This window comes from Heterocephalus glaber, unplaced genomic scaffold, assembly GCF_053883595.1.
Source record: "Heterocephalus glaber isolate CG9 unplaced genomic scaffold, H.glaber_assembly_v1.0 deba00000071, whole genome shotgun sequence".
Classification (NCBI taxonomy): domain Eukaryota; kingdom Metazoa; phylum Chordata; class Mammalia; order Rodentia; family Bathyergidae; genus Heterocephalus; species Heterocephalus glaber.
In genome coordinates, this window is record NW_028258137.1 from 3,420,107 (window position 1) to 3,443,037 (window position 22,931).

Sequence of the window (22,931 nt, forward strand, 5' to 3'; positions counted from 1 at the left end):
GATATACATTCAAAATAAAATTTGAGTGAGAGGAAAATGTGTGTTGGGCCAGGGCTTGGGCTCAGGAGTCTGACTGCCCAAATCTGAATGTCTGTTGTATAACTGACTAGCTGAAGGCAATAGGTTGGGAACAAGTTGAAGCACCTCTTAAGTCTTGGCTTCTTATCTGTATGAAATGGGGAGAGAATGAAGCAAATGCTAGGCACATCTCCTTTAAAACTTGTTAGTTGCTATTACGGCTACTATTGCTATTGCTATCACGGCTACTACTGGCTGTGAAGACTGGGCTAGGCCCATCGCCTCCCTCTGTCTCCCCGGGCGGGGTCGGCACCTTCCTTGCTGGCCCTTTGGTCCACATCGCCGTGGTCACCCGCGCATTCCTCTACATCGGGCTCCTGCTCGCAGTCCAGCTCCACTACCTCCTCGGCCGCGGGCTCCGAGGCCCCGGGGTGCATGCCTATTCCTGTAACACCGAACACCTTGGAGTAGTCGCTCTCCAGCCCCACCGGGGAAGCCCGGCTTTTCTTCCTCAGAGACACCAGCTAGGTAGGGCTTTGCAGTCAGCTCAACACCTCCCTGGTCGTCACGGTAACCGTTGCGCGTGCGCACTCCAGGTAGGTCGTGCAACAGGGAGCCGAGGGAGGGCTCCGCCCCCAACGCGTGCGCGGGTCACGTGAGTCGAGGCCGTTACTGCTGCGGCGGCGGCGGCGACGGAGACAGGGTCGGCGGTTGCGCGGGTCTGGTTGGATGGGTTCTGGAGACTGCGCCGTTGCAGGTACCGCGCCCTGTGCCCAGCCCGCCCAACACCCGGCCAGGGTGCCCCCCTCAGCCCCAGCCCGGGGCCCATCTCGTCCCCTCCCTTTGCGCCCAAGCCACGCCCCCCGGGACCACGGCCCCGCGCACTCCAGAGCCCGGGACTCTTGGTTCCGCCCGCCCCTGGCCCCCCCCCCGGACCGAGCATCCTCCTCCAGTCCCTACAGCGCGCTGCGCCCCGGGCCTCGCCCGCAGACCCTCGCCCTGCTCCTCCCAGAGGCGCCAGAACCGCCCTCTTTGTGCCTCTTTATTCTCCTTTTCAGCGCCGGGGTTTGGTAAGGTTCTGTGACCGCCCTGTTTTTCTGAAATAGAATGAATTCAGCATAGTGGTGCTTTTAAAGAAGGGGCGCACGGCTCCTTGTGAGCGGGCCGGGTCCGCCCGGGTGCTGGCGGGGAGGGGTGGGGATGAACCCGGCAGTCCTTGTTCCGGAGACTGCCTCGCCGCGCCACACCCCGAACTCTGCAGCCTGGGGCGCTGACGGCAGGTGTGTGCCAGTGACTGAGCGTCACAGCCAGACCAGGGTCGCACGTGGGGTCCACAGCCAGGGCTCCAGACTGGGGTCGATCTTGGTCTGGATTCTGGTCCGCCACTTAGCCACGGGGCCTCAGTTTCCCCATCTGTAAACGGGGGGAGGGGGGATGATTATAGCTCTGTCTTATAAATTTGAAGAAGGAATAAAGTGAGACGGTACAAATAAAGCATTTTGAAGCTTTTGTATAAAGTTAGCTCTCTATAGATTATCTGCTAACATCAAACACTGAATAATAGTGCCTAATAACTAAGCTTTACGGAGCACTTACTAAGGTCACTCACTGTTCTAAGTGCTTTGTATGCATTACCTCATTTAATTCTCATCATACTCTTAGGTGGGAACTGTTATCCCATTTTTACAGGTGACTGAGGAAAGTACCTTGGTTAGGTGGCTTCACTCACCAGCCACAGCTCTTAAGTGGGGCCTGGATTCGAACCCAGGCATTGTTCAGTCTGATTTTAATCACTGCAGCGATACGCTAGGGGCACAGTTCAATAAATTGATGGCACTTTCTTTAGGAGGTAAATTTTTATTAAGATAAAATTCATGTAAAGTTTTCCATTTTAGCCATTTAAAAGTATATAGCTAGTAGTTTTTAGTATAGTTGCAATGCTGTGCAGCCATCACCAGTAATTAATTCCAGAACATTTCCATCAGTCCCCTCCCCCAGAAAACCTCCGAAGTCCTTCATTAGCAGTCCTTCCCCTCCCCCACCTCTTCCTCTAGTAACCCTAATCTGCTTTCTGTCTCTATGGGTTTGCCTATTGTGGACATTTCATACAGGTGGAATCATATAGTATGTGGCCTTTTGCATCTAGCTTCTGTCCCTTAGCATCATGTTTTCAAGGTCCATCCACGTTGTAGAAGGTATCAGTACTTCATTTTTTGTTGTTGTTTGTTGATACTGGGGATTGAACTCAGGACCTTGCACTTGGGAGGTAGGCCCAGTACTTCATTATTTTTTATGACTGAATATTATTCCATTATATATATATATATGGGCCATGCTTTGTTTGTTCATTCATCTGTTGATGGCCATTTTGGTTGTTTTACTTTGGTGAATAAGGCTGCTCTGAACATAGCTATACAAGTTTTAATGTGAGTAGCAATTTTCAGTTATCTTGGCTATATGTCTCGGAATGGGGTCACTGACATGAAATTCAGGTATTGGGTCTTGGATAAGAATCCTAGTTTTGGGCCGGGGATTTAGCTTAGTGGTTTCGCCGCCTGCTGCACAAGCGCAAGGACCCGGGTTCGATCCCTGGTACCAAAAAAAAAAAAAAGAATCCTAGTTTCCTATTGCCATGTTGCTGCTCATTCTACTCAAATCTTACTGTTAGTGTAATTGAATATCAAAACTGGCAATGGAAGCTAAGGAATTAAAAAAACAACCATGATGTACCAGTAATAACTTTGTCGAATTGCTGATTCAAAGTTTGAGATGCTTAAGTTTTTTTCTCGAGTGAAATTTGAGCTTTGAACACAAGGCAGTATTGGATTCTGTTTTTTAAATACTTTGTTCAGAGCAGTGTACTAGGTGCTATGGAGTAATATTAAAAAATGTATGTGAGGGGCTGGGGATTTAGCTTAGTGGTTCCAACACCTGCTTTGCAAGCGCAGGGTCCTGAGTTTTATCCCTGGCACACACAAAAAAAGTATGCGAGTCCAGCATGACTCCATGGACTATTAGAGAATCCAATCTAAAAAGTAAAACTCTAAAACTTGTAGAAAATAATGTGGGGGAATTTCTTCATGACCTGAGGCTAAGGTGCAATTTCTGAAATAAAATATAATGAGTACCCATACCGTAAAGGAGAAAGATCCAAACATTTGGCTACAAGAACATTAAGATTATTGGTTCATCACCTGCCCTAGAAAGAGACACAAAAAAGATACAGAGGACGTACATCTTGAATACATAAAACATTCTTATAATTCTAAGAAAAAACCCAACAGAAAAAGGCAAAAAAGGGAACAGGCATTTCACAGGTTAGAAAACAGCATTACATGGATTTCAAAAGAATTTCAGCCCTATTAGTAAGAAGAGAAGCATAAGGCTGAACTACCACTTCAAAGCCCCCTCTGGGCCAGAGGTGAGGGCGTAGGTGATCCTACTGCATTGAGCGTGCAGTGAGTTCGTTTTGTTCTTTGGAAAGGCATTTGGCAGTGTGGTGTTGAGTACCCGAATACCATGTGACCCAGGAGTTTGCTCTGGAAGCATGTCCCTTCGAGAGCTCTGGCAAAGGTGCCCCGGAGTTGGGGACAAGAATGTGCATTGCACAGACAAAGAAGTAGAAATAGCAAATAAATTCATGAAAAAATGTTCAACATCACTGGTCATTCAAGAGATGCAAATGAAAAGAACGCTGAGATTCCACCTCATTCCAGAAAGAATGACTGCTATCATGAAATCAACCAATAACAAATGCTGGCGGGTCTGTGGGGAAAGAGGAACCCTGCTCCACTGCTGGTGGGAGTGTAGACTGGTGCAAGCACTGTGGAAATCAGTATGGAGATACCTCAAAGAACTAGGACTGGAAGTCCCATTTGACCCTGCTATTCCACTGCTGGGGATCTTCCCCAAAGAATTCAAAGAATCATACCACAGTGATATATGTGGGCCCATATTCATAGCACAGTTTGTGATAGCTAAAACTTGGCAACAGCCCAAATGCCCATCAACTGGAGACTGGATAAAGAAAATGTGTTTTTTAAATAAAATAGAGTACTACTCAGCCATAAAAAATGAGAAATTAGAGACATTTATAGCTAAATGGATGCACATTGAGGCAATACTCTTAAGTGAAATAAATAGGACACACATGTATAAATACTGAATAGTTTCTCTGGTGTGAGAAACTGAAAGTATAAATAAGGACTAAAACATATAATAGGTAATGTGAAATAGGAAGAAAAGCAAAAGGGAAGGAAGTGGGAGGGGTAAGGGAAAGGAAAGAAGGGAATGGAATTAATATGAGAAAATGGAAGAATAGGAACAAAATCTTTGTAAATAGGGAGGAATGGAGGGGTTGAAGGGAGGGCTGGGCAAGGGTGAAAAATAAGAACCAAGAGAGATAAGTAAAGGTGCAAATTTCCAATGATGAATGTCATTATATTGTATACCTAAAATGTACCAATGATAAAAAAAAAGTGCCTTGCAGCCCTTTCGTGGAACCAACAAAACAGTGTACATCCGCATGTGAGTTGTGTGTGCTTAGATGGGACAACAGTGAAGGCCAGCTCTCCAGCTGCAAGTTGTGGGTGGGTTTCCATCACATGCTGTTGTGCAGGAAGCAAGCCACCACGGGACACCAGTGATGCTCAAACCAGGCGGTGTTCAGCAGTGCTCGTGGTTCTGGATACGAATTTGGAGTGTGCACCTGGCATCCCAAAAGCCAGGGAACGATTGGGTGAGAGTCTGGGGGGTACTGCAGGGGGCTGTGGCCAGGCAGGAAGCTGAGGGCTCCCAGGATGCTGGTTTTGTTTAAGTGGGCTGATGGCTGAGCAAGGTGGTTTTATTTGTCTTTGAACTGTGCATAATAGGTCTTGCACACTTGGATATATCTTTTAAATATTTTTAAAGTTTTAGATAGAGTTACTGCCTCAAGAGGCGTGAATGCTAATTGGAAGACCAAGATTAAACACTTGGATAGGGCTGGTTGGTGTGGTGGTGCACACCAGTGATCCCAGCACTCGGGAGGTTGAGGCAAGAAGTTTGCTGCAAGTTCCAGGCCAGCCTGGGCTGCATAGTGAGTTCAAGGTCAGCCCAAACTACTTAGTGAGACCCTGTTTCCAAAAAACCCAAAACATTTGGAGGGGCACAGAGTAGTGTGGGATAAGAGAGGTACTCAGATTGTGTGTGTGGGGGGGGGGGCTGTTCCCCAGGGCTGACACAAAGTGGGTGCTTGTCAGCAGGTGCTGGGTTGAACCCAGGAGAAGGGATGGACTCCAGTTGGAAGAATTTAGAATATGAGTGCAAGACAGATTCTGAAAAAGTAAGACGTATGTGAAAATATTTTTAGCGAAAACTTACCCCTCTAAGAGCTGGACATGCAGGCCACGGTGGCTGAAGATGGTGAGGAGGACCTCGGCTTCACCCTGTCGGTGCAGGTCCAGGGAGTCTGGGGAGACCTGGAACCTGTGCACTGACACAGACAGAGTGTTGCTGTCTCCACTGTCTTGAAAGCCAGACCTGACAGTTCATTCATCACTCCACTCCCCTCCCCACTCCACCTGTATCTCTTGCTGTGCAGGTTACCATCAAACCAGTGGTTTAACACAGATTTGTTACGTGAAATTCTGAAGGTCAGCCTCTGAAATCTGTGTGCCCTGCGAAAGCCAAGGGGAACAGTCCTTGGCCCCACCTTTGCCAGCTGCCAGAGCCCCCCCCCCCCAGTCCTTGCTAGATGACCCTCTCTCCTTCCCACCCAGCAGGCCTGCACCCCCAGTTGTGGGGCACATCACCTGCTCCGTGTGTGTTCATACTGCCCTCCTCTTACAAGGACACATAGGATTACAATTCAGGATCATTCCCCCTCTACGGGTCCCCACACGGCTACTGAGTTCCTCTGCCAAGTAAGGGCCATGTTTGCAGGGCGTGGGATTAGGATGTGGCTGCCTCTGGAGAGCGTTATTCGGCTGCCCGCCCTACTTGCACTTGGTGGTGCTCAGATTGTCTTTCCCCTGCATCCTCACTTTATTTTTTTTTTAAGCATCTTGACCACTGGGAGTGGTGGTGTTCACCTGTAATCGAAGCTGTGTGGGAGCCTGAGGTAGGAGCATCGCAAGTTCAAGGTTAGCCTGGGGAATGTAGTGAGTCCCTGTCTAAAAAATAAAATGGCCAGCGACTGTAGCTCATGTGCAAGGCCCTAAGTTCAACTCTCAGTACCATAAGAAAACCAAAAAGTAAAGCGAAAATCATCTTGACCAGCCTGTTCTGTGTCCTTTTATCATGTTCCCAGGTCTTGTTTGAGTAGCTTGGTGACATCTGTGTTTCAACCAGGACTTTTCTCTTGGAATGCTTGATTCCTGGAGGTTTTCCTACTTGGTTTGGTTGCCCTTGGCACTGCTCCATCGAGGCTGCCATGCTGTGGACCAGGATACTGTTGTTGCCGCAGCTGCAGCAGCTGTGCTTCAGAGGTGACTTTGCTCCTTGAAGTTCTTTTTTTTTTTTTCTTGAAGTTCTAATCATAATTTTACATGACACTTGTGCATGTAATGTTTCCTTTAGTCCCCCCCACCACCAGTACTAGGAAATGAACCTAGGGGATTCACACTGAGCTACGTCTTCTGGTCTTTTTTTGCATTTTGAGACAGGGTTTCGCCACATTACTAAGTAGCCCAGGCTGGACTCAAACTTGTGACCCTGCTGCTTCAGCCTTCCAAAACAGTGGGGTTACAGGCGTGTGGCACCATGCTTGGCTCCTTTAGGGTTTTTAATGAATCTAGCCCTGATGAATATTGTCCTATACAAGTAGAAAATGCCTTAAAGATACAGAATTACTCTTCTTTTTCTACTTTGGGGACAATTCTATTTTGTTTGTTTACAAATATTTTTTTCTAGGGCCGGGGATTTAGCTCAGTGGTTCCACCGCCTGCCTCACAAGGGCAAGGACCTGAGTTTGATTCCCAGTACCAAAAAAACCCCCAAAAACAAATATTTTTTTCTGGAGAGATAGGGAAACATCTCTTTAAAAATCTATAATTTATTTGAACTGCGCCTATTTAAGATGCACAGCACAGCATGATGGATGATTTGAATATGTATACATTGTAGGTTAAGGTATCTGGTTACTATTTAGTGTGCCTAGAGCACTTAATCTGACCTCTTAGTACATCTCAAGTGTGCAGTCACCTTGCTTTACATTAGATCTTCAGAACTTGTAACCAAAAGTTTGTACCCTTTGACCAAATTCTCCGAGTTTCCTTCACCTCTAGCCTCCCACCACCACCCAGCTACTCTTTAAGAAAACAAAGCTTTATAATAACCTTACGAGTATACAGAATCAGGCTTTTACTGTGCGTTAGTATTGTTGAGTTTCTCTCTAGTCTTGGTCTGCGGGCTGCTACAACAATACACTAAACAGGGTAGCCTGTAAACAACATTTTTGCTTCTCACTGTTGAAGAAATTCAAGATGAGGGCACTGGCAGATCTGGTGTCTGGTGAGAACCTGCTCTTCCTAGATGGTGCCTTCTGGGTTTGTCCATGCACAGGGCAGAGCCCTGACCCAATCGGTCCCCACTGGGGTAAGGGTCCAACCCATGAACTTGGGGAGCGGAGGACATGAACATCAAGGCCTCAGCATACACTGATAGCTTTTATCAGTTCACAGAAAAACGAGTCCAGGTCGGTGTCTGTATGTACTTCGGTAGGCTTCTTAATAGTGTGATAAATGCCTTTAAAACTTTCAATGGGAGGCCGTAGAATTTTGGAATTTAATGGCTTTGGGGAAAGTGCAGATTTCTGCTTTCATTAGACATTTTCCACCCTGTGGGTGAGGGCAGGGCAAGGACTGGGAAGATGAAGTGAGCCGGTGATTTCCTGTTATTTCCCATTAATGGTCCCGGGGGCTCTGACCCCATGTGTGGGACACGCTGGCAGGGGAGAGGGCTGCAGAGCCTTGGGCTCTGGCGCAGCCCCCAGCCCAGCTACAGCAGCCCAGGACCTTCGCCTCCCACCTCCCTGCTGCCAGTCGCCTTTGGGAGCCAGCCTGATTGGCGCCCTCCTTTGGTGCCTGGGGAGTCAGTCCAGGCACTTCCATGTGGCTTGTGACCATTGCACAGCCTGGCCTCACCCAGCCCCGATGCTACTGTGCACACACCACGCTGCACACACTTTGGGCTTTCACCACGCCGAGTGGGCAGGCCTGCAGCAGTGCAGCAGCCTTGCCCTCTTTGCCTGTCAAGTCTTACTCATCCTTCAGGGCCCCTTTCCTCCGGCACTGCCTCTGCTACCATGCATTGCACTTGCTCAGTTTGTCTTCCGGAGTTCCCTGGTTTCTTCATCATGGTGCTCTCTGTCTCTGTCTTTGATACTTAGTTGTCTTTTTTCATGCTGTTCAAGTAGTTTAGTTTTCTCCATTGTGTGAGATCCTCCGCAGACTTGTACCGTGAGCCTTTCGTTAGGTTGTTCTGTATTCATAAGCAGGTTGGTGTTGACTGATCAGGCTTCCGGGGGTTTGGGTTTCTGTACTCCAAGGCAGTGGACTAAAGCTTGGGTATATCAGCCCTCCTGACTCTGTGACTTAGGATGGCACACATCGAGGGTACTGTGCACAGTGGAGCTGCATGTCAGCACTTTGTGGCAGTGACAAGAATGAAAGGTTCCCCAGTGGGAGATCTGGGAAGCTGGCCAAGGTGGGCCCAAGGCCCCTTGCCAACAAGTTAGGTACATCTGTGCTGGGAGGCCTGAGCAGGAGGTTCCCTGGTGGATTATGGATGCAGTTTTTCTTTCTGTGAAAAGGTCTGTAGGATTTGTGAGTAGCCCCATCCTAAGCTGGGAACCAAGATGGTTGCTGCCATGGGGGCCAGGGCAGGAAAAGGCTCAGCCTGAGAGCTACAGCCAGAGCCTCGGTCATGCCATGTCACTCAGCAAACCCATTGAGCTCCTCTTGGAACGGGGGCTTGTGGAAGGAGACGGGCTGGCCTGTGGCCTGGAGGAGCTCAGCCCGCTGGAGGTGGTGCTGACGCAGCTGTGTGGTGGGGGCTGAGGGCCATTGTGCACACAGCTGCTTCTGCTTCCTCCTCCTTAAAGCCCTGGTCCTTTCACAGCACAGGGCTGCCCCAAATATCACTACGCCCTTTCTCCATGCCACCCTTGCCAGGGGATCAGATACGTGTGGGTCCCTGAGCTCAGGTGGGCCAGCCAGAATCTGCCAGGAACGTGGAGCAGAGGTGCCAAGGTGGCCGCTTCAGTGTGGAGGTTGAGGTGGAGTCCAGGAAGGTGGCCCTGGGGAAAACCCCGGCAAACAGCGAGAGACAGGTGGCACCAGTGCTGTGGGTGGCTCTGAGGGTGCCCTTCCTCAGATGCTGGCTGGCTGCCCGAGCTCTGTTTCCTTCAGGGAACCCTGCTATCCTTGCAGATCAGCATCTGTCTCCAAGCTAATTTGGATGGATTTGTGTCCCATTTGATGAGATGTTCCTAAGAAAATAAAGTGTAAGATAGCAAGAGCGCTCTGCCACTGAGCCTTGAAGGCTGAGTGGACTGTCCCTGGGGCGGCCCTCACGCCTCTGGATTCTGAGATGAGGGCATTGAGTGCTTCCTCAATACTTTCAGCAACACCCCTACTTAATGGCCTGAGAATTTGTGTTTTCTTAATCTTGCAAACTTTAATCTTAGTTTCATAGAAGGTATTTCTAGCTGAGCTGCAAGAAAAAAAGAAAAGAATGAGTTAGTCTTGGTTTTTGTTCACAGCTTGACCTTAAGAGGAGGACAGAGCTGCAAATTGCCAAAGGCCCAGAGCCAGCAGAGGGAAGGTAAGAGAAGACCAAAATGGGGGAACAACCAGAGCAGAGGACCCCTTGAGGTCAGGTGCTTTTCCCTCGAGACCCATTTTACAGATGCCCAAGTTCTTGAGAAAGTTGGATCCGAGGGGCAGAAGTCCCTTTCTCCAGTCTCAGTTCGGGGACCTGGGAGGCCCGAGGCCTTCACTCCTTGGAGCTTTAGTACAAGCACATGGATCTTGATAGGTGGTATTTATTTTTCATTGAAAATGTTTTCTAGCATCCTAGATAAACATCCACTTGTCATTAGAGCAACAGATGTATTATTCCAAGCGTCTAGGTGTTTTTCAGTCATAGGCTTATTCCTCATTTTGTTACATTTTGTTTTGAGGTGTTTTAGTGCATACAAAGAATTTCTTCTGTGTGTTCTTTTTGCATGGTGCAGTGTTTAGTGAAGACTGAATGTACACGAACACTTGAAAAAGATTATGTCAGGGGCTGGGGATGTAGCTCAGTGGTTCTGCCGCCTGCCTCAAAAGCGCGAGGTCCTGAATTCAATCCCCAGTACCAAAAAAAAAAAGTAATGGCTGAAAAAGATTATGTCGGGAACTCTGGGCTTAGCATGGCTTGGTCCAGCATCTCAACTTCTAATGTTCTTCCTTGTAGGAAATCAATGTCCGGGTCATTCTGAGGGCAGGTGCTGTAACAATTGAGACTTTTGAGACACTGCAGCCAGTGTGAATACTCTGATGCAGCACCTGGTCATTGTCATCTCCAGCCAGTGGTGGCATGGGCAGGGACATGGTGTACTGGGACAGCAGAGCACAGTGCTGTGGGAATGCTTACCCCTCTCCCTCATCTACATCAGGAGGCTTGGAGAGGCAGCCTCTTGCACAGCGGAGAAGGAGGGACATTTTTGAGACAGATGACCCTAACTTTCCATGTATTTCAGAGGGTTTGGGAACAACAAGGGGTGTTGTTGACCTCTATACAGAGGATTGGTCAGAAAAAAAGACATGTTTCGTGCAAACTTTCTTATCTTACTTTCCTCATTGCTGGGACACAACACTCGACACCTGCAATTTAGAGGACGAGAGGTTTATTTTGGCTCATGTTACAGTCCATGGTTACCTGTCTCCGGGCAGGAAGGCATGGCAGGGGCCAGAGCAGAATAGAGCTGCTCAGGGCGTGGTGGAGACTGAAGTGAGGAGCCTGGGGGCAGCCAAAGCCTCCAGGCCAGTGACCCCATCTCCTACCAGACCCCACCTCCGGACAGCGGGCAGCAGCACTCCCGCAGTCCAGTCCCCTCCCAAGCATCTCAGGCTCTTGGGGGACATCTAGATACAAACCGAACTCAGGAGTTCTCAGCTCTCCTGGTCCTTGAGGAAAAATTACCCCAAAGGGGCGTGCATTTGAATTGTTCTCATTAAATATTTGGTTTGTGTTCAGCAGAGTTTATAATGTTTTCTCTTCCTGGTCCACTTTAGCATTTTTATTGAAGGCGGTGAGTTTCTCTGAACAGAGTCCCAGTGTGTACAGCATTTTTCCTATAGGAAATAAAGTGGCTCGATTTTTTTATTTGAAAAAAACATTTTTTTTTTAAACTTGATGTCACATCAGCTTAATTAGTACAGTGGTAGCGATGTGAAACTTACTGCTGGAGAGGTTATGTCCTTACCTGGGCATTTAGGAGTCCTGCCTGTCCACTTACTCAGTTTTCTGTTGTATTTCTTTCATTGCTTTGTAATTTGGGCTGCATTTTCATATTTATTCATAACTCTCTGGTGTCATGTATGGTCATTAGTTTTCTCTTGCTTAGTTCACTTTTTACTTTGCAAGACTTGGTAGAGATCAAATTATATCGCAGTGTTGTACAAAGGAATTCACTCATTCTCCCTTAGGCTTATGCCAAGTTTTGCTGCTGTTGAGTATTTTCTTAGTTTCAGGACTTTTTTTTTCTATTTTAATGAGATTTCTTTAAGACGAGCCACTCCCAGAAGTTTTATATTTCTTTTTTTAGCTTAAAATTAACTTTCTTACATATAAGCTGTATCTTTTTTGTGTGTGTCTGAGCTCCTATAATTTAGTTTCACCTGTGATTTAATTTTAGTGTATTCTGGCCATTGGGTGTTTTATCCTGCAAAGACGGCACAGAGTTAATCAGCCCGCAGTGGCCCCCAGTTCAGACGAGGATGAAGTTCACCTTTGTTAGTCACTCTCCAGGCCCCTGTGCCTGGCCCTTGTCAGTCTCTCTGGGGTTGGTGTAAGTGTGGCAGACACACTATACCACCAATTGTCGTTTTCATTCCTCTTGTTAGGTTTCTCCTCTTCACAGAGACAAAATCATTTACTTTCTCTTTGAATCTTAGCATCTTTCACAATATACAGAACATTGTCAGTGTTGGGCAGTGTCTACCATATGGACGCTGATAAGAGTTCTCCTGGACTTGTCTGCACTCAAACTTAAGGGGTCAGGCAAAGAAAACGGTGTACAAATCAAGTTAGTAAGATACGTCTGGGTAGGAAATTATTTTCTTCAAGTTTAGGAGGTATTCCCTTTTTGGAATATACATTTTAAATTTATGTTAAAGTTTCTGAAAGCTTAGTTTTGTCCCTAGGGGATTATAAGCTGCTGGAGGCCAAGGGCATGTCCTAATACTACCACTGCTTCGTCTGCCATGGGTAGCAGGTCCTCTCACTGGCTGTAAATAAAGCAGAGAGATGGATGTATCTCCTGGCTGGTGTATGAATTAAAAAGTATGCTTCTGGGCTGGAGATGTAGCTCAGTGGTGCTGCTGCCTGCCTCGAAAGCTCAAAGTCCCGAGTTCGATCCCTGGTACCAAAAAAAAAAAAAAGTACATTTCTTTTTACTCTAGAGTAGGAGCTTTATCGGGGCAAGAAGCACACCATGTTTGTCTCTGTATCCAAAATACTAGCACAGCATCAGAGTTTTAGGAAGAATCTGGCAACTCTTGGTATTCATGTTGATTAATCTCCTTGGAAGAAAAGAACTTTATAAACTACTGGTGCTAAATAATGAGATTGCAGATTGACTGTGTCCATGGCTGCAGGCTTTGCGGAAGTTTCTGTTGTTTAGATGCAGACTGTCAGGATCTGATCTCCCCGAGTGTCTGTTTCACTCAGGCGATGCCTGTTCAGTGGAGAACATCTCTCTCTTTTCCCCTCCCTGCAGGCTGCCATGGCTGCTGTTGACAGCTTCTACCTCTTGTACAGGGAAATTGCCAGGTCTTGCAATTGCTATATGGAAGCTCTGGCTTTGGTTGGAGCCTGGTACACGGCCAGAAAAAGCATCACCGTCGTCTGTGACTTTTACAGCCTGATCAGACTGCACTTTATCCCTCGCCTGGGGAGCAGAACAGACCTGACCAAGCAGTATGGAAGATGGGCCATCGTCAGTGGTAATGCACTTGAAAGCCACATATTCTTTTCTATTTAGGTTGTATTTTAAGTTGGATGTTTTAATCAAGGAGCTGTTGAATTGAATGTGCCATTTTTGTGGGAATATGATGATGAAAAAAAATCTCATGATTCTTGTTATGATTATATTCACATGTTCTTACTTCTGTCTCCTAATAACAGGCCTGCTCTACCCCCACCTCCCCAGTCCTCACTTTTCCTTTCCCTTTTAAAATTTTTATTTTTTGGTAGTACTGAGGATTTAACTCAGGACCTTGGTACTAAGGTACATTCCCGGCTATTTTTATTTTTTATTTTGAGACAGGGTCTCACCAAGATACTAAATTGCCCAGGCTGAGCTTGAGCTTGAGACCCTCCTGTCTCAGCCTCTCACTTTTCCTTTTTGCTGTTTTGAAATCATCCATAGAAACTCTCCCCACTTTCAGAAATGCTTCAACTATTTGGAATTTCATTTTAATTTATCATTGTGTCCCAGAATGGCACTTCTTGGCACCCGTGCCAGTCAGATGGAAGTCTGGAAACAAATCCTACTGTGTTTTTCATCCACTTGGTGAATGTAAAATGACGCCATGTCTATTGGGGGTGTGGGAGAGGCTTTAGCGTGCAGCATTCACATTATGGATTCAGCATTGTCTTTGACTGATAAGTTATAGAACTCATTCTTTCTAGTGTCATTATTTTCTGGTTAAACCTGGTGGGTAGTTCAAGTTCATTTTAAAGAACATCATGCACTGAGCACACTCATGTTTCCCGGCTTGCATCGTAGGTGCGACCGATGGGATTGGAAAAGCCTATGCTGAAGAGCTAGCAAGCCGAGGTCTCAATATTATTCTGATTAGCCGGAACGAAGAGAAGTTACAGAATGTTGCTAAAGACATAGCTGACACCTACAGAGTGGAAACTGATGTTATAGTTGCAGACTTCAGCAGAGGCCGTGAGATCTACGATCTGATTCAGGAAGCTCTGAAAGACAGAGATGTTGGCATCTTGGTGAATAACGTAGGCGTGTCTTATCCCTACCCCCAGTATTTCACGCAGGTCTCCGAGGACAAGCTGTGGGACATCATAAATGTGAACATTGCGGCCGCCAGTTTGATGGTCCACATAGTGTTACCCGGAATGGTGGAGAGAAAGAAAGGTGCTATTGTCACCATCTCCTCTGGCTCCTGCTGCAAACCCACTCCCCAGCTGGCGGCATTTTCTGCTTCTAAGGTCAGGCTTTACTTGGTGAAAAGTGGAATCTTCATGCAGTAGAGCGTTTATTACAGTTGTTAGGTCCAGTTTGTTGTCAGCAACTTAAGTTGTGCTTTTTATTTTTCCCGAAATAATGATAGGCAAGTCTCTTTTACTCCTGACTTTTCCCGCAGATTCTGGATTAAAAGGCTTCTCCTCCCCTCTGCTTTAACAGGCTTACTTAGACCACTTCAGCAGAGCACTGCAGTATGAGTATGCTTCTAAAGGAATCTTTGTGCAGAGTCTAATCCCGTTCTACGTTGCTACCAACACGGCTGCTCCTCGAGGCTTTCTGCACAGATGCTCATGGTTGGTGCCTTCGCCAAAAGTATACGCACATCACGCTGTCTCTACCCTCGGAATTTCCAAAAGGACCACGGGGTACTGGTCCCACTCCATTCAGGTACCAGCACTCCTGGAGTTCTTGGGATTGGGTTAACACACTCTAAAGCTTTCCGAGTGGCACATGGGAGCCTGATTGAAGCCTGACACGGAAAGAGGAGAATCGTGAACTTGGCTTTTTAAAACCTTATTCTCTTACTGATTTCAGTTAAGATCCTCAATTCTATTATATTCTATTTGTTGTAATAAAAATTTTCAGAAGTTTAATCTGTCTGACGCCTGAAAGATAAAATACCTTGCTTCAATATAACTGGATAGTAGGAATGTAAAAATACTAAAAATTTATATGACAGTTCCAAAGTAAAGATGCTAGTAAGGTTTGAAGGGAAGGGGTACCTCTATAGTGAAGTTTAATCCAGAAAAAATACAACCATAAAGTAGATCAGACAACATGTCAGAATATACTTGAACTCATTTGCTCAAGAAGCACAGGATTAAAATTTTTTTTCAGATCTGACAAAGATTTGGGTCTTTTAATAATATTTTAATTTTGTTAAGTATTTAAAATTGTGATTTTTAAGTATTAGAGAGAGAACTTATGATTTATATTAAACTATTTATAATAAATTTTTGTTTTATTATCTAAAAAATAGATATGCCCTCATATAGATAGTTTTCTTAATACTTAGAGTTTTTTAAATTACCAAATATTTTTGAGACTGTTGACATAAAGATTATTAAATTTACTACTACAAAATAAACCTACAAGTAAATCAACAGTTAATTTTTACTTTAATCAAAAGATTTAGCTAAAGATTTTCTTTAATAAAAAGCAGTTTATTTAAGGTGATTATTTTTAGGTACTTAATTGCTTGAGAAAAGCAGAAAACCTAAGTAGTTGTTTTAGAAACCACCAACCTTGAAGTCCTCTTAGAAATGAAAATAGAGTGAGGATAGTGTAGGTACTATAGATATTTTCACTGTGTTTATAAAACACCAACATTTTAATCACAGTTAAACTTTTTTCTTATTTCTTAAGGACATGCTTTTCTGTCCAATTCTGTGAAGCTAATGTAATTCCTAGAGTAGCTTTCTATACAGAGTTGTTACACTTTCCCTTTTTAAAATTTATTTGTTTGGTTGGTTGGTTTGAGACGTGATCTTAGTGTGTAGTCCAGGCTGGCCTCTTAACTCAACCGTGATCCTCCTGCTTCAGCCTCCAGAGTGCTGGGATTACAGGCATGTGTCACCAGGTCTGGAAAAAAATTTTTTTTTTTGGTACCAGGGATCGAACTTGGGTCCTTGCACTTGCGCAGCAAGTGGCAAAACCACTGAGCTAAATCCCTGGCCCCAAAACTTTGTTTTTTAAATTTCATTTTCACTTTACTCAAATTGTTACTCAAACACTGTTTTGTTTTCAATTTTACAACAAAGATTAGATGCATTGAGTACTGTTTTATTTGAGACATAATTCTCTGGTAGCTTATGCTACTATGACTTATATTTTATAGATACTGTTTCTTGTGAATGCAGTTCCCCCAGGGCACAAAGATCTAAATTTTATCAAGATTTCGGTTCTCTGTGTTTAGTATATGAGAAAGAAATTTGATATGTCAGACAAATGGAATGAAGTTTTATTTGGTGCTGTTTTTTCCAGTTTGTCTTCTATACTGTGAATGAAATAAGAATGCTATGCTGAATTTAGTATTAGTTGAGGAGAGGAGGGAGTCAACAGTAAATGTGTCTGTTCAGCCTGTTAGAAATCTGCATTAGCAATTCAGATTGCATTCACATTCCCTTTCCAGCTGGAGAGACCATGAGATACCACCTTAGACACCTTAGAGGGGTTGAAGGAAAGGTTTGTGCTTCAGAAAGTCGGTAGTGCCATGGCTCAGATAGGTAGCACTGGAGGAGGAAATGAGGGATGGGGAGAACTAGTCCAAGCTGGCTCTGAAAATCCTGGGGAAGATTGAAAACAAGAGGAGGTGGCAGGTGTGTGTGGGAGACAGAGGTGAGCAGGTGAGGAGCATTTGGCAGTGTGACAGCTGTGAGGGGTGGGTGGCACACCTGCCAGAGCATGTGGGAGAAGAGCATTTAGTGTGAGCCTCAGCGTCTCCAGCAGGGCAGGGAAAGGCACAGGAAGGAGGTGCAGCAGGGGCTGGGTTCGGGGGTGAGGGCACGGGGAAGTCAGGTGGGGATTGCAGCGGTTCCTCAAGCTGGGAAGGGCAGTGCAGATGCACATCTCTCCGGGCAGCTCTTCTTCAGCCTCTGAGGTAACTCCAGCTTGAGGGCCCTAGCTTCTGTTATTTATTTATTTTGGTTTTTTGAAACAGGGTCTTGCTGTGTCATTCTCGCTGACCTTGAACTCACTGTGTTGCCCAGGCCGGCCTTAAACTCTTGGTGATGCTCCTGCCTCGGCCTCCTGAGTGATGGGATTACAGACATGCATCACCACACCCAGCTTCTAGCTTACATTACTTCGGCTCTTTTCCGCTCCCGTTTAGTCCTTACATCTTTAAGCCCCACCTGTCTCAGCCTCTGGGGAAGGGATGCCATCTGTATTTTAATTGCTAATGTAGATTTCCACAGAGCTGAACATGCACTCTGACTACTGACTTCCTCCTCTCAGGGTCCCCAAGTCTTTCTGCACAGTGTCACTCCAGGGACTGCCACACCTCAGGAGACGAGGCAGGCGGCGGAACCACTGAGCTAAATCCCCGAGCCTAAGGAGTGGTACTTTCTTAAGCCTGGGCAAACTGGTCAGGACCCTGATACGGAGCAGACCTTCTCCTGTAGCCCACCCTCCAGCCCCCGGCACGTTCCCTCTTCCCTCCATTTTGGTGTACTCTGCCTCAGTTCCCTGTACACAGAGCTTGGCATTCCTTCTTGGTAACCTTTGTCAGCTAAAGGACCAGTGAGTTGGCCGCTTTAGTTTATCCAGGGAATCAAGGTCTCTGTCCTTCCAGTGCCTCCTCCACCCTGCTGCCCAAGGGGCCAGCCCCTCTGGGGGCCAGTCAGAGATGGTGCAACATTGAGTCCCCACTCGGCTCCCTCGGGAACTGGGGAACATGCCTTGATGCTATTTCCCAAATACATAGTGGTCAAGAATGGAGTGAAAAAACAGATTTTTTTGACACCACTTCCACATTAAATAATCACTGAAAACACCTATATAGAATATCACATCAGAGGGGGGTGCTGTTGATCTAGACTGTGTCAGCTGCCCACATTTTTGTCCTCCTAAGGGACCCCTACAGGACTCCTTTTATCTCCCTGGGTTTAGAATGGTTTGTCTTTGGGCACTGGCTCCGAGGAGGACTGATCAGGCCTTTCCTCACTAAACCCTTTAAGGAGACCCCAGGATATTGCAGTTATTTGCCCCAGAATGTTCCCCGTGGCTGCAGGCCAGATACAAGTCTCCTGTCTTGCAGGTGGCTGACCTGGAGCCTCTGCAGAGCCTGCTAGAAACAGCTGCAGCTTTACAACTATCATTGGGTAGTTAGTGATACGAGGACTCATCCTTATTTGATGTGGGCCCCTGGAGGTGCAAAGGAAGTTGGGTCCACATATTGAGAAGAGGGTTGAGTGACTTCCGTGTCATAGTTCTGTTCAAGGTTAGAATGTAGACAAGTTGTAAGAACTTCCATTCAGTCCTGAACAGATGTCAGAGGAGCACAGGTTTCTCCGTCCCAGCACCGTTGGCACCAGCAGTGGATCATTCCCTGACAGAGGACTGTCCTGGGCATTGCAGGATGTTGAGCGGTGTCCCTGACTATACCCACAGGATGCCAATGGCACCCATGCCCAGTCTGACACCTAGAAAGGTTTCCAGACAATGCCATCTGTCCCCAGATTGAGACAGCAGCAGCAGCAGCAGGACTCCCTCCTGGTTCCCTGAGCACCTCATTCTGTCCCCAGACACAGTTCCAAGGGCCTAGTGTTTCTCAGTTCTCTCATTTAATTTGCTCCAGCCTGCCCCTCAAAACCTAGTTTTCTCCTAGGATATTAACCACATGGACATCTCTTTATTCCAACTGACTTTATTGCTGTAATGAATTTGCAGTTCTTAACTGGTAATTGTACCACTCATATCACATTAAGTAAAGATGGAGTTATCTTCTTTTTTGTTTTTATTTATTGTTTTTATCTTGAAGGTTTCTCTAGACTCAATACAGAAAGGGGAGTGGTTCCTCCTGGTAGTGACCATGTTTGTGTTCGTTGTGGAATGTGGGGTGGGGTGATGTTTTATGCAAAAATAGATGCTCAATACAGAAATGCCCAAGGGCTTTTTCCTTTGTTGTATTTCCTGTGGTTGGTAGATACTTACTGGATTAAATCATGTGCTCATCTGTGTACGTGTTTCTTCAGTGGTGATGGTGATGGATGCTAACCTTCTAACCGTTTTCTCTTTCCAGTTTCTTTTTGCCCAGTATATGCCTGAATGGCTGTGGGTATGGGGAGCAAATATTCTCAATCGCTCGTTACAAAAGGAGGCCTTATCCTGCAAAGCATGAATCCAGATGATCGGTGAAGTTTTGCCAGCTTCTGGTAACCTGCAGTATTCCGACATTTGGAAAAGGACATTTAATTTATCGTATGTGTTTCCTTTCGTGACTGATTATCTAGCATCCTGTCGATTCATTGTTTGCAAGGCAGACTTCGAGAGTGCTGTGGAAAAACCTCCAGGGCTCCACGGATGACACAGAGTAAATGACGACTAGAGCTTAAAGAACTGATGGAAGAAACCTAAATGTCAGTGCTTTTTACCCAAGCTGTTCAAAATTTGTGTAATTTACATTGTTCTAGGAGCCACAGTGATCTAGCACTTTAGGATTTGATTAGTCACCTCTTACAATTTCAGATGTCTTGTGAAGGAAATTACCTATTCCCCTTTACACGTGACTCCTGGTCTGGTGTTCAAGAGTTGATCAGGAAAGGCCAGGGATTTAGCTCAGTGGTTCTGCTGCCTGCCTCGCAAACACAAGGTCCTGAGTTTGATTCACGGTACCAAAAACAAAAAGCTGATCAGGAAGACTACTGAGAAGTGTTATTTTGTAACTGAGAGTGCAGTGGTTGCTGGTGTCAGTGGTAGAAGTCTGTGTGTCCTGCTGCATAGCTCCCCGTGTTGGGGTGTGTGTACATGCTGCTCTTTCCCGAGGTTTCCCTAGGGAAGGATGTGCGATGTGTGTGTCTAAGGAACTCTGTGTGTGGTTGAGTTACTTTAAAAGAGATTTCTTGTGAAGGTGACATGGAACCTTACGGGGTATTAACACTAGGTTATTCCTTCTCACAGTGAACAACCCTACCTGCTTTTGTAATGTAGGTTTGGTATGTCTAGTACTGCTTCCTTGAGATGTCTTTGTTTTTTTAATTCTACAGAATGAATTCATTCCTCGATTTGGATATGTCATCTTTTGATTTATAAGATAATGTTGTGGATAAGTAGTGATTTCTCAGCCTATGATCCATTTTATAACTGAAATTTAGCCCTGTAGAGCTTGTTACATCTGTTGTTTCATACAGTTTTCTATGTAATATCCCATTCCAGTAGCATTATTGATGTATTTATGACGGGTGGATAAAATATTGACAAATTATGTGTGTGATATATCTGTTGAAATAGGAAGTTAGAAGCTCATTTTTGGCTATGTAATGAGTTTACACGTTATAGTGAATACTTTTATTGGTGTGAAGATAATTATGCACAAGCCCCCACAATATGAATTAACATTGAAACCTACTGTGAAATATCTTTAATTCAGATCCTGTAAACCCTATAAAGTCATTTTGGAGGACCACATACCTAGCACTTTGAAAACTTTAAGTCACTAAGAATATGGCAGCACGTATAGATTTAAAATTAAAACTTAATATTGTGACACTTATGTAGTTTGTAGGATGTAGGATGTAGTTTGAGGGTCAAGTCTGATTGTTTTCTTGTGAAGGGGTACTCCACTGTAAGCCTGACCATGCTTTTACATTAAGCACACAGGTTGACTTGTGATATTGCCTGCAGCATTTCTAACTGTGACTTGGAGTCAGAAGATCAGTGTTCCAAAGCTCTTTCACTCCTTAATCAGAATGTAAGATGTGGAGAACTACGCACTCGGAGATGCTGTGTAACAGCAAAGGTTTTGGTGGAGGTAGCTCAGAATCCTCCTGACTTTGTGCCATACTGATGAGAACTTTGATGGATGTGTAATAAGCAGCAGCAACTTTATGTAAACACATTGTCAGTTACTGGTAAGGTTGTGTGTGCTATGTGATGAGAACAAGTAAACACACATCGTCAGTGATGTTTTAAATTTGCCTTGGCAGGACCTGGCTAAACACGCTGATTGTTGTGGTGCAGCACAGCTGTCTGTAGCTTCAGTGAAAGACCGAGCCTGGGAATTTCCTTAAGCATTCTAGCTTTTATAAAATACTTTTGCCTCAAAAGCTCACGTGAGAGTTAATCAGACCATGATGGATAGGGTTGCTTTTTAAAAAATGTGAGAAATCTGAACATTTAAAACTAAGTGTGTGGATTGAAAATGTAACAATAAAATCAGTTGCTCTGTTTCCTCTGGACAAGGTTTTGCTGTGTTTGCAAGCTGGTTGTTTGGAAAGAGATTAATTTTTCCTTGTAGAAATGATAACTGAAAATTACCCTGTGAACACTGTGGTTGTAATTCATTAAAAGCTGATGCTAGCCTGGCATGGTGGCCTGTAATCTCAGCTACTTGGGACACCCAGGCAGGAGGATCAAAAGTTTGAGCCCAGGGCCAGGGATGTAGCTCAGTGGTACCGGACCTGCCTGACGAGCGCAAGGTCCTGAGTTCAATCCCCGCCTGGTACCAGGAAAAAGAAAAAATCTTCCAAAAGTTTGAGCCCAGCCTGGACAATTTAGTGAGACCCTGTCTCAAAACGAACAAACACATGCGTACAATTAAAAGGCTGTGAATGTAGCTCAGTGGTAAGAGTGCTTATGTAGCATGCACAAGGCCTAAATTCAATCTCCAGTCCTGGGGAAATGAAGAAAAGCTGATGTTTTCATAACAGAGTTGTGTGTACCAGTGTGTCTGGCGAGTCTTTGAAGCACCTGTCTTGATCTCATCTCCTGATGACTGAGTAGGATGGAGATGGGTTTGGTTGTTGAATTTGGTAGTGTGGTAGTGGTAGGTGATTTGCCATGAGCTGTTTCAGCTGAGTGGTGGGACTAAAGGCAAGATTATGGTGTGTTCAATAAAATATACCTGTAATCCTAGCACTTGGGTGGCTGAGGCAGGAGAATCACTGTTTGAAGCCAGCTAAGTCTGCTTAGTGAGTTCAAGGCCAGCCTGAAATACTAGCAAGACCCTGTCCAAAAAAGAGCAGCTGGGGATTTAGCTCAGTGGTGCCTTGCCTGCCTTGCAAGAGCAAGGTCTTGAGTTCTATCCCTGGTATGAGGGGTGGGGTGGATGACAAAAAAGAGCAAATAGAGACAGTTTTGAGGAGTCTTTGTTTTTTTCCTACCTCAATTATGTAAAATTTTGTCACATTTGGGAACCAAGGGATTAGATGGTGTGTCCTCACTTGACGTTCTGTGTCCTCCAAAACCAGGTCTAGTTTGTCCATGACCGTCTCTCAGTACATACAGCCCCTGACTTAGGACTTATAATGATCTATATATAATTTGTTGACTTTACAATGGTGTGAAAGCTATATACATCAAGCAGAAACTCAAGTTTGTAATTTGATCTTTTCCCAGGTAAGTGATAGGCAGTTTGATCCTGGCTCTCGGTGCTGGGCAGCCATAGTGAGCCCAGGACCTAAGCAGGCATGTGGGCACAAAGTTACCATTCAGTCACCCCTTGGTGTTTATGTGGGGTGGGTTCCAGGACCCAAATTTGTGGATACCCAAATCTGAAGATGCTCAAGTCCCTTATATAAAATGGTGTAATATGTGGATATGATCTATGTGTATCCTTCTTTAGACTTTAAATTATATCTAGGTTACTTCTCACACCTAATCTTTAAATGCTATGAAATGGTTGCTATTGTTTAGGGAAGAATGACAAGGAAATAGAAGTCTACACATGTTCAGTATGGACACAATTTTTTCCCAAATATTTTCAATCCAAGATTAGTTGAGCTGGTGGATTTGAAAC

At 45.3% G+C, this 22,931-nt stretch overlaps 2 protein-coding genes across 7 annotated transcripts in view; one reads left to right on the forward strand and one right to left on the reverse strand.

Annotated features, from left to right (window-relative positions):
* Positions 1–686, reverse strand: part of Dnaaf1 (dynein axonemal assembly factor 1) — a 28,825-nt gene extending 28,139 nt beyond the window's left edge. Inside the window, exon 1 of one of the 3 annotated variants that reach the window (XM_013071472.3) lies at positions 332–686. In XM_013071472.3, coding sequence (XP_012926926.2) covers positions 332–455 — 124 coding nt within the window. In that variant the 5' untranslated portion in view covers positions 456–686. The remainder of the gene's footprint in view (positions 1–331) is intronic. The other 2 variants (XM_087202395.1, XM_021256649.2) reach the window with 2 other exon arrangements.
* Hsdl1 (hydroxysteroid dehydrogenase like 1) lies at positions 645–21,501 on the forward strand. 4 transcript variants are annotated; one of them, XM_004842772.3, is made up of 6 exons: positions 651–775; positions 9,761–9,822; positions 12,983–13,208; positions 13,994–14,439; positions 14,636–14,863; positions 19,218–21,501. In XM_004842772.3, exons 3-6 carry the CDS (start codon positions 12,989–12,991, stop codon positions 19,314–19,316), a joined length of 993 nt encoding a protein of 330 aa, XP_004842829.2. In that variant the 5' UTR covers positions 651–775; positions 9,761–9,822; positions 12,983–12,988; the 3' UTR covers positions 19,317–21,501. The 4 variants fall into 4 exon arrangements, with proteins under 4 accessions (XP_004842831.2, XP_004842829.2, XP_012926927.2 ...); XM_013071473.3 differs by lacking the exon at positions 651–775 and adding an exon at positions 793–1,088; XM_004842774.3 differs by lacking the exon at positions 9,761–9,822 and having other exon boundaries at positions 645–775.
* The last annotated feature ends 1,430 nt before the right edge of the window (positions 21,502–22,931 follow it).

Bases quoted from the DNA above. Each gene is read 5' to 3' on its own strand.
- Hsdl1 (XM_004842774.3), top strand. From the start codon at position 12,989: ATGGCTGCTGTTGACAGCTTCTACCTCTTGTACAGGGAAATTGCCAGG. The intron at 13,209-13,993 runs GTAATGCACTTG...CTTGCATCGTAG, and splicing joins AAGATGGGCCATCGTCAGTG to GTGCGACCGATGGGATTGGA. The intron at 14,864-19,217 runs GTACCAGCACTC...TTCTCTTTCCAG, and splicing joins ACTGGTCCCACTCCATTCAG to TTTCTTTTTGCCCAGTATAT.